The 15,639-nt window shown below is 40.1% G+C and overlaps 1 protein-coding gene across 13 annotated transcripts in view; it reads right to left on the bottom strand.

Moving 5' to 3' along the window:
- srcin1a (SRC kinase signaling inhibitor 1a) overlaps nt 1–15,639 on the bottom strand; it is a 103,493-nt gene that overhangs the window by 35,442 nt on the left and 52,412 nt on the right. For 12 of the 13 annotated variants that reach the window (XM_075454524.1, XM_075454529.1, XM_075454522.1 and 9 more), the window contains exons 2-4: nt 8,251–8,280; nt 7,156–7,511; nt 1,586–1,612 (exon numbers count right to left, since the gene is read on the bottom strand). In XM_075454524.1, coding sequence (XP_075310639.1) covers nt 1,586–1,612; nt 7,156–7,511; nt 8,251–8,280 — 413 coding nt within the window. Of the gene's footprint in view, nt 1–1,585; nt 1,613–5,922; nt 5,991–7,155; nt 7,512–8,250; nt 8,281–15,639 lie in introns of those variants that run through there. The other variant, XM_075454527.1, reaches the window with a different exon arrangement.

Here is a 15,639-nt window from a genome sequence, read left to right on the forward strand (position 1 = left end):
GGAGATGATGAGGATAGATATTTTTGGTCTGGACTTGTTCATACGACAGATAAGACAGTGTCCTTGGTAAACTTGGGAGTGTACGCCTGTAACTGTCATCACTGAGGTTTAAAAACCCCTCTACATTAAACAATGTAGTGTATTATAGTGTTGCTAGTGATTTAATCTTTTGTTTGTTTACAGCCAGTAAGGAAGTCACGGGAGAGCTGAGCTTAGATTAGAGCTGGCGCGATGAGTTAGTGGAAGGGACTTTATGAAGCTTTAGTGCAAAGGAAGAAAACTGTGCAGAATGAGTTGTCAACATAAAATATGTCACATAGAGTTTGGTTAAAGCAAAGCAAATATACATTTAGATCTGTTTCAACTTGGAAGATTTTGTTTTTTGTCACTGTACAATTAATTACCGCTGCAGCACTGCTAGTAAATTAATTTTCGCAGTGTTTAGTGATTAATCAAACAATTTTAGTGGATTGCAAAGCAAAGTAAAGCAACCAGTCTGTCTGGCTTTGAGAAGTCGCGGTGAGCATTTATGAACCATTTTTTGAAAAAAATCTCTGGGTCTCGTTCAGGAAAATTACTGCCACTTACAGCTTTACTAACCGTATGTTTGGCAAAGTGTCAATTTTCTATATCTGATTATTTAAAAAAAAATAATAATTTCAGAATTGCTATTAAAAGCTTTCTGTCATACACCCACAGGCTTTGACAACCCACTTGAAAGTCCTACAGAGTTTTAAAACTGATTTATGTGACAGATGGAACTTTAAATTCATTACATATCACTCTTTTCAGGTAAAAGTACTTGCAAGAGTGAAGGCTAAACTGCTCGCCCCCTCCCCACGAGTCTGGGCGGATGGATATTGATATTCAGTGACATTTCCACCCTGTATGAGTGATATTACAAGTATGGATTGAGGTACACTGCACCTCAGATAAGCTCTGAATGCTTCCCTCACACACACATCAAGACATTATTCTTTCATAACCTGTCCTGTATAGATGAAAAAAAAAATCTCTACCAGCTCCTAAGTGGTATAAAGCCAAAATTTAATACACAAAACCTTGTCTACAAGTTCAAAAACAGCTAAACTTTTTTTTTAATTCAGCATTTTTACGTAAGCATATCTGTCTATTCCCCAGTTTATAAAATGCCAACCATATTTCAAGGCTCTACTAATTTCAAAGCATTATTTCAGATCTGGCTTAGCAGCACATCTGAAATGTCTTCTTAATGACTTATTCAGTAATACGTCTGCAGGGTCACAAGGCTTCTAGCCATTAATGCCAGCTGACAGAGGTGTCATAAATCCACAGAGAATCGTCTTTCGCGCATTAAACGAAGATGGATAATATTAAGCCGTCGCCATGCCTGACACTTCTGCTACCACATATACCCCTATCACACATATACATAAGCGCACACATGCACATGCTTCCCAGAGAGCCCTGAGAAGCTATGTGAGCAGGGTGTTGAAAGAACAAGAAGACTGTGGAGACAGCGGCATAACAAAAACACACGCATAGACACACACAATGGATGGAAGAATGACAAACGCACAGTGACACAGTGACAAGCAGGACTGACCTTAAAGCTCCAGTAGTTGGGCTGTTGCTGTGGAGTTTCATGAAGGACAAAAGAGGGAAGGGAAGGAGATATAAAGGAAAAAAAAAATTACTTCTTTGATAATGGCTTCTGTTTACTCATAAAAACAAAAACAAAAATTAATTAAAAATAAAACAGCACACAAACTCGATTAAACATTCTTTGGACATTATCCACATTACATAAGTAAAAAAAAGTAGCATGAGTTGCAAGGCTAATCATGTAATGTGCTCCTTTTCTAACAGTTCTGGTTATATTTGAAACTCATTAATACTGCTGACAGCTTAATTTAGTGTGACTATCTAATCCTCGAGCTTTGATTGGTTTATAATTGAGGGGGTGGCTGTGTTTAGCAAGCGTCAGATTACAGTGTACCTGAAACCCGATTGTGCTGTTGGAAATGAAAAGAGTGAAATCAAATCATACAGCAGCCAACTCTGCTGTAGGGACGTTGGCTTCTCTCCCAGACTTCAGCAACCACTGTCTCATCCTCGCCCCCTCCCCTCTTTTTCATTCTCCATCCACCTGCTGTGCTCTTTTCACCAGAACCTGCCATTTTCACCGATGTGTGCTGAATCTCTCCTCTGTCCACTTGCTCTACCTGCTGCTCTGACATGTAAAAAAAGGTACTTGCATGCTGGCAGGGGCCTCAGGAAACGAGCTTTCTATTAAACTGTAATTACCCCATAGTTAAAACCAGGCCAAGCCACAGATGGCCTAGAAATACCTCAAAATGACATGAAATAATAAAAAAAGATCGGTCAGAGTTCATGAATTTTAATTCTAATCCAAACTCTTATTCTAGTTCTTATTCTTATCTCCAGGCAATTTTCAGCTCACTCAGCCTCCCTTCTGCAGAAGCCACATTACTCTGAGCAGGGATGAAAAAGTGACAGGCAGGTTTTGATTTATGATAGTTGTTAGTTTTTCATTATCTGCCTTCAGTCTTAATACAGTCCCAACAAAACTGTATATTGCCTCTGTAAACACAAGCATCAGTGCAGCAGTTTCACTGCTTTTTGTAATTTTCGCTTAAACTTTACGTTCCCTTATTGAACCCCGATGCCTCTCCACTTGATGTTTTTCCCTCACGATATTTCTTTGTGTTTTCTTTATGTAGTTTGGTGCATGCTCTTTCTTGGTCTTAATGACAGTACAAAACAAAAACATGACATAAAGTTCTAGGTCAAAAAGAGAGCAGCTGGATATTGGTGGCAATAAATAGAGAGCATGTTATACAGATGGAAAATGACTCAGTTTGTGTCCAAGAAATCAACACACACAAACATATAATTTGAATTGGAGCAAACTTTGAGTTTAAACTTAAGATGTGTATAATTTCAAAACCATAACGATCATCAAGTGTGTTCAAATGTAAATAATACTTGAAAATGTCTGAGAAGTATGTCTTCAGAATGACAATGATTCACAGAGTCAATAGAGATGTCGTGTTGATAGATGAATACTTAAGAAGGTGTGGATAATCAGGTCTGGACCTCCTGTGCATTTTGTTTTTCATTCATGTACTTCACAGTACAAAATGCTCCACAGGAGATACATTCTCACAGCTTGAAATATTCCAGAGCACTTTCTGGTTGAATTGCACAGAAAGCAATGTTGTATTAAGAGCATGTTGAAAAATGTGGATCAGGCTTCATACTTGTCATAACCATGGGTGTCTTGTGTGGACATCAATTTTACATATATTTTCATTAATCGACAAAAACTTTAATTTTATACGTTTAAACTTTATTTAACGGGGAAATAGCAAATCTTGAAATTTAAAATTTCTTCTTTCTTCTTTTCAAGAGTGTCCTACCTAAGATTGACAGAAGCTCAGGTCAGCAGGAATACCATGATACACACACACACACTGTACACAAAATTAATATATAGAGATAAAATATAACTACTAATAAAAAAAAAATCTGCTATCAGCATGCACATTTACAAGCTATGAATTTCCCAGAGGAGAATTGTTCACATGTATGTGTTCACACATAGCCTCTCTGCACTTATTAGTAGGAAAATGACTGAGTAAAAAAAGCAATAATTCAGGACCGAATGCTGCAAATTCTGTGGACATTTGCATTCTTAAATGCAGCCCCTCTGGAAAATGGTCAGAAATTCCCAGAGTGCAGCGCATGTGTGGAAACACTTTTAGTTTTTGTATTTGGAGGTGGCCGAAAAGCAAAATCCAGACATAAGTGACTCAACTTTTTTCCTTTGTGCATGACAATGTGATGTGGGACAGTGTATAAACAACATGGAGGATTCAACATGGAGGATTTTTTTCTGGACACATCATTTTGATGTGAACATATTGAAAAAAAAAACAAGTTAAAAAAAGTAGAAACTTGTTTATATCCAATAATATATAATGTATCTGCGGTATCTCCAGTGTCTCCAGAAAAATTATGATCTTTATAATTTTATACAGTTATATATTACACAATCATACTGAGTGAGCTGCATATTTCTGTATGTTTCCTTTTTGTGTATATTGTGGATTTAGCCTCTTTTATAATGTGAACACACCACATTCACAAATGTTACTTTGAATACAGATGAAGTCTGCATTTGGGACACAGCAGTAAACTTTGGAATGACACTGCAAATAAAACCTCCCAAAGAGAAAAACAAATGCTGAGTGGCTTATCTATATCTGCTGTGCAATGCATTGTGGGAAGAAAGAACCAACAGCACACTCTGAGATTAAGTAGGTTTTGTGTGCTGACTTGTATATTTTAGGTGCATGTTTACTATGATACAGATAGCATGTAGATAAAGCAAATTACACACAAAAACAGTCTCTGGAGTTCATGACTCCACAAACTACGAAATGAAAAAAATATATCCAAAAAATGTTGTCTCTGAGTTACACCTTTTCTTTTAATGTTTTTTATTGTTGCTGTCCACCAAAATCCATGCATCTTTAAAGTCTGAAGGATCAAATACTTCAGTATGTGTTGATTAGATAAAGAAATTACTTTTTTATACCCTCTAGGTGATCTGTTGTTTTTCACTCAACAGAGGGAGATCTGAATCTGTTAATCATCTGTGCCCTCTGAAGAGAAGTAGTTCTCAAACAAAGGTAAAAGGTCAACGATACAGAGGGTCAGTATCAGGGACAAGCTAGTACACACGTTTTTTTCACGTTGGATTTAAACTGGCCTTGACTACCTGATTACGTGCCCGTTATTTCTTCAGTGCAGCTGGACGGCTTTGTCACTGACAGCCTGTCCCACTGACAGCAGCTCAGGGGCACCATTGGTGCATCATAAATAACTGCTATTCGCTTGTTCAGACAATGTTAACGATTTTTGGTGATTTGTGTCTTGTGTGCCTGTCTGTGCCATTGTTTCTCTGTTTGTTGAATTAATGAGACTCAAAGCTCTCAGGTAAACACATTCACACCCCTTTAACTGTTGCTCTGCTAGCAGTGGCAGACAAACTGAGCTTGGACTTTGAGTTGCAAATACTGCACTGAGAACAAACTGGAGCGGGCTTGTCTGAATGTATGACATTTCCCTGTAACTGTTCTCAAACATGACATTCATCACTACAATCAAAGCACATCTTCTGTCCAGGAGTTACATTTAGCATCTTGTTCCATATGGTCAGCTGCTATCTTATTAACTTTTTCAGCCAAATGGAAGATGTACCTCCACAACTAGATCAAATGTGTATTTTGTGATTCTTTCTCAAATTAGAAAGGCAGTGAGCTTTAGGCAAAGGGAGTTAAAACTTCAATGCAATTCTCAATCCTAATTTTTGACATCCATTTGTGCGTTTACACACTTGAATGTGTAAGTGCTATAACTGGACATGGCCACAGAGCTCCTACAGAGAGACGTAGCCTCACAGAGTGGAGCGCTGCTTTACCTGACCTGCATGTAAAGCAGGCTGCACTCACTCCACCCCTCCCTCCACTTTCTCTCGCATGTCGTCATCCTTTCTGCACCCCTACCCCCAATTTCAATCATTTTTACTCTACGATCTAGTTTAGGTCAGCATTACAGCAGCCTCTCAACCATTTTAAGCACACATATTATCTGCATGGCAAATCAACCCTCGCTCTAACAGAACCACTAAAAGCTCTGAGCTATCATCCACTCAGCTTTTGTGTAGTCTGGGCTTCTGCATGCTGAGCATATGCTCTCTGTCACTACAACAACCACAACAAACAGGCATGGAATCTAATCCCAGCCAGCACATCCTTGTCCCCCATAAATACACACACACACACACACACACACACACACACACACTCACACACATTTGCTTACAGCAGCCTTCAGCTTCCAGTTCCATCTCACCTGCAGTGCACCTGTGTCTGTCCACCACCCCAGTCATCATGTCTGTCCGTCAGGTGCAGCAAATCCTCATCGCGTTTTTGCCCGCCTCTCCCTCCCTCTGCTTCCCTTACCGACCTCCCTTTTCCTCACTCAATCTCATTCTCTCTCTCTCTCTGTCTTGCTCTCCAGTTGCACATGCGGCTCAAAGTCTTTATTTAATTCATTACAACACCGGCCGATTAACTCCTTCACAGATGGGTGGTTGGGTCCTGCTGGTGCTGGTTAATTGATCAGCGGGCTGCTTGACTGGCTGCTGCGCTCCCCTCCCTGCTTCCTTGCTGTCCATGCTCTACACATCCACAGGATGACAAGGAATCCTGGGCTCTGCTGCTTCCTCCCCTGTGTGGCGAAATTGCCCTGTCACTTTAGGATCTGTTCACTTACGGTCGGCTGCCTCAATTTTTTTTCTTCTAAAACACCTGCTCTCCACTCGTCATTCTTCTCTCCTTCATTATTGTTCAATTCCTCTTTCTCTACACAAGCTGACCTTTGCAATGCGATATCCCCACTTGCCATATAAGGGAGAGGTTACCATGACAACCAGGACTCCACCTGTCTTTCACTCACTCACTCACTCTCTCTCACCCCCTCTCCCCTCATGTGCTTTTCTGTCACGTCATTACGCTGAATTTTTCAGCAGTGGTGTTCACACACAAAGAGAGCGTGCTTGTGTACAGTGCATTATATGCATATGTGGCGAATGGAAAAGTGCAGGTGAGCGGTGCATTGCGGTGAGATCGGGCATGGAATAACCTCCATGTGGAAGAGGATAAGGATTGACAAAAGAGCAAAGAGTGGAAAAAAGACATTATCCTCAATGGAATTAGCATATGTGCATTCAAAATGTTTAAGCTCTTTCCACACCTCATTGCAACACGTTTTACCCTCCTATATAAAGTATGGCAGCATCTGCCTGCAGACACACAAAGGAAAGCCTGGTTGCAAAGGCTGCTTTCACTCTGCATGTCATTTGACACAGGAATTTTTACCAGCCTAAAACCTTCTGAGGAGCACCTGCTTTGTAGCTCCATTCTGGACAGCCACTACCATCAATAGAGGACAACACTGGGAACAGGCTTTTTTGTTGCATTGATGTACTTTTTCTTTATGCTGCAAGCTATGATATACTCAGGTTCCATGTACCAAAAGAATCATAAATTAAAATGGGAGTTTTAATAATGGAACAATATTTACCTGTTCTCGTGCTGACCGCTCTGACGCGCCCCTCATGCTGGCGTGGGAGGGTGAGGGTGATGGTGGGTTGTGGTGGGGGCTGTGGTGTGGATGCTGCAGCTGTTGCTGCTGCTGCTGCTGTTGGTACTTGCTCTTCAGATGATCCATGAAGGCGTCCCTCTTGCGCTCCATGTCAGCCTTGTGCAGGTTGGTCAGAGCCTCCAGGCTCTGGGCGGCGGTGACAGTGTGGCGGTGCTCCGATGTATGCACCAGGCCCACATTGGAGAAGCGTCGAGCGCTATTGCCCAGCGTCCGGTACTCTCGTGGATATTCCAAGTCATCTGTCGAGATCATGTGACTGCCACCACGCTCAGGATCTAAGGTATGGGGACATATGAGGGAAAGGAAGGATAAGGGGAGAAAAGGATGGGTGGAAAGTGTACAAGAAAGAAGTGAATAACCACCCACACAAGCATGCAGAGGGATTTAATGGTGGAGACATACATACACATACAGCAGGCACCCATAGGTGGAAACAAATGAAGCAGAAAATATAAGGCACAGAGGGGACAGGAGAGACAGGAGAGACAGAGAGAAAGAAATGGGATGGGATGTTAGGAATGCAAAAAAAAAAAAGACTTTAACTGAATTCGTTCTGCAGGATATTCCACATGATATGCATGATTTTAATTTAGTACTTATCATTGTTATCTCGTGAAACAGATAAAACAAATATTTAGAACTGAGGTGATTGAAAGTCCGGTGGGAACATGAAGGAACGGTTCCTTCATCTCTACCATTGTTCTTGCTTCTCTCACCAACTCCTGTCCATCATTCTCTCCATCCTTCTATACCCTCTGACACTTTCTGTAAATGTTCTCATTGTCTTTCCTAGAACTTACTCTTCCCTTTGTCCATTTTTAAGGACTCCCATTTCTTTGCCAGCACATGACCTTTTATCAGCGCTCTATTTGACAGACAACACAGCCCGAGGTGGAAGGCATACAGAAAAGGACAGACACAGCCAAAAGGAGATGGCATGGTTACACAAAAATGTGACTGAAATGACAGTGAACATATGATCCAAAGCAGGGAGCCATTCACCCAGTAAGTTACCTTGTTTGGGAAAACAGGCCCCGGTGTTGGCTAAAAGAGAAACATGCCAAGGGTTAATTTGTGTGTTTGTGCCCAGAATTGCAAGCAAACACAACAGAGCACTGTCACATGACTATCAGAAAAGCATTATCAAGAAATGATAGCACTTTTTCTGGATCAGTTATAGTTAATGCATCAAATATGCATTATAATGGCTTTGTATAGGTAAAGACATAAGGAAATGGTTTGTCATGAATGCTATTTGTGTCTTACAATAACCCGCAGAATGATGAATGATTACTATCATGCATTTGTACACAGAAACCATAGCAATTAACACCAGTGTATACAAACAATTAATAATAAAACTAACACTAGTTAAACTAAAAGCGCAAAAAGTGCTGAGTTTTGAAAGGACTGAATGAAGTGGACTATCTGTACATTAAATTCTCATCAACAACATTAGGATGAGCTGAGTGAGTGAGCAGCAGAGGGAGGCTCCTTGAGGCAGACGCAACAAATGGACTGCAAATGGAATGCAGAGGAAAGAAGAGGCCGTCCACGTGTAGGCAAACCTAAACACAGAGGAAGTCTATTAAGGGTAGAGGGTCTGTGACTATTCTGACACAGCTGAAATCAAACACGGTGGTTGTTCTGAACACACCTCTCTTTAGAATTATTTTGCTTTATAATTCTTACGTGTCATCTGCACCCTATCCATACATCTGAAGTTTCATTCTGAAGTGCTGATAAACTGTGCAGGGGTGAGACAGAAAGGACTGACCTCCTGGCTAATAGCATTAGCATTGAGTTCTCCACTGCACTCTATGGCTGCCGGCCGTATTCATCTGGCCTCCTCTCAGATCTCTGGTTTACACTTCATTAGACTGGAGCTTATTGTGCATCAGCTAACAAGGACTTCACTCAAGGGTCCCATTACAATGGCGAGAAAAGCTGGGCCTGTGTATTAGCTTGTTATTGAGGCTGAGCATCCATGATGACAAGAAAAAGCTGAGAAGACTACTCTGCCTATAAAGAAACAAATAACTGCAAAGACTAAACCATTACCTTGCCACAGTCACTTTTTTTTTCTCACAATACTAAGGCAAGGCCAACATATTGTTCAGCCTATATAACTGGCCTATATTCAAACTTATTATAACTCTAAAGGCCAAAATACACCACCAACAAACAATGCTTATCACAACATCCCTTCCCACTGCTGCTGGCAAGTCCCAGAGCTCTACAGCATACCACCCTGCAACACTGTCCTAATTTCAGCTTTGTGGCTCCTGAAAAAAAAAAAAGATTTATATGCTTTAACTTTTTTTTCTATTTGAGCCCGTCTCCCGTAGCTCTTTTCTTTGGTGCTCATGCTGTCTCCAATCAGAAGTATTCAAAAAAACGCAGAGAGGTTGATTGTTGAGGTTGAGAAATATCCCAAGCTTTTTGGGTAAAGCAGCTTTAGGTCAAAACAGATGTTGGAATGACAGGCTTGCAAACGCTTGTCAAAAGAATAAATTCTGCTTTGCTTTATAAAATTGGTTTTATAAACTTTTCAAACTGTAGTTTGTTGAGATACTTTGCAAAGCTGTATACAAACCCCCATCTTAAAAACAGCCTGAATAAAAGTTGTGTGGGCTGTAAAGTAAGAATTGAAAATGGGAACAGGTTATTCAGTCTTACTTTTGTCATTCACAGTGAATACATTTATATTTAAGCTGGCAGACAAAAACCCTGACAGCCAAAACAATCTGTAAGAGCTTACACAAAGGAAATGTCATTTAAAAATACATAAAATAGCCCAGATGGGATACGTTTCTGGGGGGAAAAAAACATTATCACAAGTCTGGGTGTGTAGCTGGCCAAATAGCAACTACAAAGCTTCAGAGTCTCTGGAAAATGGTGCAGCAGTTTGGTCCACTAAATAATTTACTTGAATGACAACAGGAGCCTGAAATCAGTACCGATAAGATCTGAGCTCAGCCAATGAGGCCTGAGCTCCATTGCAAATAGAGAGGACATGGTCAAGAGCAACAACACAGCCTGTCTAAAAGAAAAGAGCCTGATATGGTGGGCTCTGAGAGCTTAGAGGAGACAAACAAGAGAGGAGAAATCACTATCCCAAAGAAATTGATACCGCAAGGCAAGAAGCCAACAAAAAACTTCTAACAAGAAAAACAGTTTGATTAAGCTGCTCAGCTCCACTCGCTGAAAAACCAAATAAAGCCTGAAACACGTCCTCCATCTCGAAAGATTTGTCCGTTGATTGTAGATGATTCATCAAACAGCAGACAGTTATTGTCCTCTTGTGTGGTAAATACCAAACGATTTTTTCCTCATAAATATTAACATTTGTCTTCACTGCGCCACAATCTTCTAAACTTTTCACTTTTTGAGTTCCCACCGCCTTCAGAGGGCTATTTATGTATTAAAGGATTTCAGCTGACAACATGAAGCGTTTGCCAACCCACCCACGATAACTACCAAAACACAAATGAAATTCTGTATTCTGTATCTCTATCTCTACAGCCAAATCCTGAACCATTTACCTCAGAAGCCAAAATTAGCTTCTTTTTCACGCCCCTCCTCACAGCCACCAACTGAGCTGGACTTTCAAGTCAGGAATAGAGGATCCTGCTCATTATATGCATAGTCATAGGGTATGGAGAATCAGGAAAAGTGGTTTGGGTGCTTTGATGGATTTGGAAGTAGCGGGCACTGCATCTTTATATTGCTGGGATGTAAAACGAGTGGGTCAGGGAGTGGAGGGTGTACAAGAGGCTTCATGTCTCAGGGAATGATAAGAAAGCTACAGGCTACAGCTCTGGATTTAAAATCTAATTTCACAGGTAGTTCAAACATTTGAGTCTGTCCTTTTGTCACATATGCAGTTGCAGTTTGGCGCTTTAGCCATTATTTGTATGGATGGAAATTCGAATATATACGTTCTGCATGTACAAAGACTTACAAAATAAAACAAAGTTGTCTTAAATAAACACCATGGTAATTGCATTTAATATCTATTAGGACTTCAATGAGTTATTAACAACTAATTAATCTGTCTATTATTTTCTCTATAAGTTTTCTCCGCAAAATAATGAAAAAAGACCTTCCAAAATAGATTCTTCATTTTATCCAACCAAGAGTTCAAAACCTCCCAATTACACTATTGTTATATAGCAAAAAAACCCAGGAACGATTTACATTGGGTATAAGAAGTTGAAATTAGAATCTGGCAAAAGGAATTAATTGATTATCAACTAACTACTTAAAGTAAGCCCTGGTCAATCAATCAAATCAATTATGCTAGATCAATTGTTTTAGGGCTTTGTGATTGAAAAATATGCAGTATGTAAACATTTAAAAGAAGTTTGCTCTTTGCTGTTTGTGTGATTAGTATGATTGTGCGTCACCAGAAAGCAGAGAAAATATGTAAAAAAAAATCTATATATGATGAAGAAAGGGAAAAACTACATGAATCTCCATCAACCAGCCTGCTAGTTTGCTCACTGACCCTCTTTGTTCCTGTGTGATTCTGTTTTTAAGCTATCTCTCTTGAGATAACTGACTTTTTTCCCCCTGAGTAACTGTGTTATTAAAGGAGAACATTTTTGTTTTCCCTGCTAAGATTCTCAGACAGGGCAGTGTCTTCCCCCACAAGGTCTGGTGTTATGCAGATGCACTGGGAAGGCAAAGCAAGCTATTCCCTCTGATACACAACCTAATTTACTGCTAACGGGGCATGGCTCCTTGTGGGATGCCGACTGTGACAGCACAGGACAGAGAAACCAGCTGAATATTGAACTGGAGACGAACGAGGGAAGAAGAAAAATTGAGCAGAAGCAGGTAAGAACAGCAAAGTGCAAATTAGGCTCTTCTTTTAAGGCTACAGGCAAAAGGAAACAAGCCAAGCCTGAAGCTGTTGGCAATTGTAACTCTACATGCTCCAATGGGAACAGTTAAACAAATTACTAGAACATAGTTTAGATTAAATATAACATTCTGAAAAACCACCAACCAGGCCTCTAACAACCCTGCAGGTCACAACCCAAGGAGGAGCTACAGTTCCACTGTGAACTATATTATCCACACAAAGATGGTAGCTGGTAGATGATATAAATACTGTAAAGCTGATACACAGAAATCAGCTCATGAGCTAGCTGATGATGCTCTGCAATGATGCTTTTCTTCTGCTAATCATACAAAAAGAAGGGACTCCTGTCTTGCAGACAGCAAAGTGTCACAAACCTTGAATTTTACTTTAGCTGATACATTAAAGGAGATATTTGAATAGGCAGCCAGAATACAAACATAAAAAGACTTTGAACTTGAAAGAGAAACTTTTACTCTGTCTCTCCTGACACTTTTCCCCACTGGTTGTGCTTGATACATAGTTAAAGTTAATGAGGCCCTCGGTTAGAATAAAAATGAAAATGATAATGATAAAAATAAAAAAACACAAGAAACTAAGCACGTAACCCAGTAGGCATGTGCATTTGACTTTTTTTTCTTCCCAATAAGGTAATCTGTGAAAGCTCAGAGGTACTGCTATACCATGTGAGGAGAGTTAAAAGGGGTGAAATTGACGACTGGGCAGTGAGAGTGAGCCATCAGGAGAAGGTCAGCATGCATGTCTGTGCTGCTCGATGAACAGACCGAGGCAGTCATAACACTTCAGGCAGCATTACATTAAACTCACACAGACAACTGCAATCTGCTGCTCCACACAGGGTGATAGGAACACCCTGTTGCCCGTTGATCATTAAAACATGTACAATAAAGGCACATGTCCATCTTCTCATCTATTGATTGTTGTCGAAATCTATCTCCTACCCACAAATTCTGCCTTTCTTAAACTAGGCCTCCCTAAAACACACTTGGGAAAACAGTGGAGGCAGCCCAAAATAACACCTGTTAATACACAGAGGCACAAACACCCAATTATTGCTGGCTATGGCTCCAGTCAACACACATCTAGAGCTGTCTGTAGCTGAAACAAGTATATGTTAACTGAACTGGGGGATAAATGCTGGATATGATGTATTAGTGTCACAGAGAAGAGAGAGAGAAACAGGTGGATGTAACCGGTATAATGCACCTCTTTGTTTCACATCGTGGTAAAAGCTGGCGACCTTTTTCTGCAGTCCATCAGCAGGTGAGATTACAGCCCTTAATTACAGCCAGTTGATAAATCCAGTCAGTCAGTGCATGAGAGCCACTGGGTGTAAAGAAGACACTTGAACCACACCTCATTATATCAGTGCTGCTACTTTTAGCTCACTGGGGTGCCCCCTGCTACCCTCAATAAGATGCCAGATGGAGACAAGCAGATGAAATTATGTTAAGAGATGATGGATGGAAAACGGGATGTTTGCTGACTAAAGGGGCTCCACACCTTCCGGCACACAGAGATACTTCAAAGAGTTGCACCTCCACAGGATGATGGACCTCAGATCTCCACATGTCGTTACATGTTGTTACACTGATTGGTAGTCAGATAGTCACAGAAACCTCAGTTAAATACCTTCACAGCTGGACTTGACTTATTCCCACTTGGATTGCACCGATGTGTTAACGTTACAACAAAGCACAATGCACATTCAATGATTTTAGGTGAACTAACTGATGTAATTCATCTAATAACCTGCTTCCTGTTGATGTCTGACTTGCAATAAAGTAGCAAATAAATTTTATTTTCAATGGATTACAAATCCAATGCAGGTTTCAAGATTTTTCAAAAAAAATCTGTGAGATCTGTGTTACAGCAACATAGGAAAATACATTTACAACCCCCAAAGATATGATATCATGTAAAATACAACAGTGTGGAAATTCATTCCCTGACTGAGATAAAATAAATTTGAGGTTTTAAGCTTTTAAGCCCTAGGCTATATTTTCTGAACTTTCCACCTGGAAAAACATTCTCAGATAAAAAAGTGTAACGGGTTCAAAACTGTGAGATTACATTAAACCACCTTGGGCTCTAAATCAATGCTTTCTGAAGAATTTGGAAAAACGATGTATGAAAAGATGTATGTATCCTTAGTATCAGTGCCAAACAATTCATATTTCTTATGTCTACTTAAAACTGTACAATAGAGAGCAACAACAATTCAAATATCAAGAAGTGTATGAAAAATAAACGTGTCTGGCAGCTTTTAAAGTGACGAAAATCCAAGGTATCAACTTTTGTTTCGGGTTTCGAGGCTTCTCAGTCTGTAACACAATGAAATAAAGTGGAGACATTACACATTCAAATACCTGAGTTGCTACAATATCTCAAAAATATTGTTGCTGAAAAGACAACCCCTCACAGGACTACCTTATATACTTGACCTGCTGATATCAATGTAAAGAATAAAAAAGTCCCACACATACTCGATAGAGGCTGGTATTAACTGGAGGTGGAAGTAGAAATGTGCAGACCAAACCTACCATCCATTATTATCATTGTTAATCTGAAACCTTATTGATCCTAGCTGGAAATGTCTCTTCCTGCCTGATCCTGCCATCATGGACATTAGAGTACAGTGTCAGGAACAGAACAGCATCTGGTGCTGGTAAGTTATTAAAGGTCGTCCATCAGACATTAGCAAAGCCGATCCCTGATGAGATCTAGGCTCAAATTCATATCATCTGATTTAAAGACCTCCGACCTCTACAGTATCATCTGTTGCCTGTTAATATATTACAGTGGTTTAGAGAACCTTCTGTATGCAAATGTAGGCATGAATGAAGAAGCAGTCACTCTTCTTCTCTGTTATATATATATATTCACCTTCAGCTATTTCACATCCACAAGGGGCATTTTAAAACCAATCTAAGCTCGTTGACTCATCACATCCCTCCAAACTCTTCAGATATCACAAAAAAACGACAATACTTGGAGGCAGAGAAAGACAGCAGAGCTGCACAATACAGCACAGTGCTGAGCCTGTGAGCTTAGTGATGAAAGCAGCAACTAAACAATCCATAAAAGACAGATTCTGCAGTTGGGGAACAACAGCTCCTGTGGTGCCATCCACTTGCCGTTTCTTGTTTCCACAAACAAAAGAATACACAAAACTCTGATTATCATGAACCGCTCTGCATGTTGAAATACTAAATAAAGATTTACTCCAGAAAAAATCTTTTCATGACACTACGATGAGATTCTCTACAGATGAAAAAGCTTTGCATGAATACCACTGAAATGTTATCCATTCTTACTGAACAAAAACGTGAATAAAGCTCTGCAAATGATTGATATGTTTGCAGAAAGAAAAAAACATTTCAGGACAGATCTTGGACAGAATCAGAGCAAGGATGGAGAAACGGATTTTCCTCAGCCTGGCGTACACTGGCAGAGGATGAAAACACTCGTAACCACAGGACATTGCCCCTCAAAAGACAAGGTGCAACAACAAC

Source organism: Odontesthes bonariensis, chromosome 21 (genome assembly GCF_027942865.1).
Source record: "Odontesthes bonariensis isolate fOdoBon6 chromosome 21, fOdoBon6.hap1, whole genome shotgun sequence".
NCBI lineage: Eukaryota > Metazoa > Chordata > Actinopteri > Atheriniformes > Atherinopsidae > Odontesthes > Odontesthes bonariensis.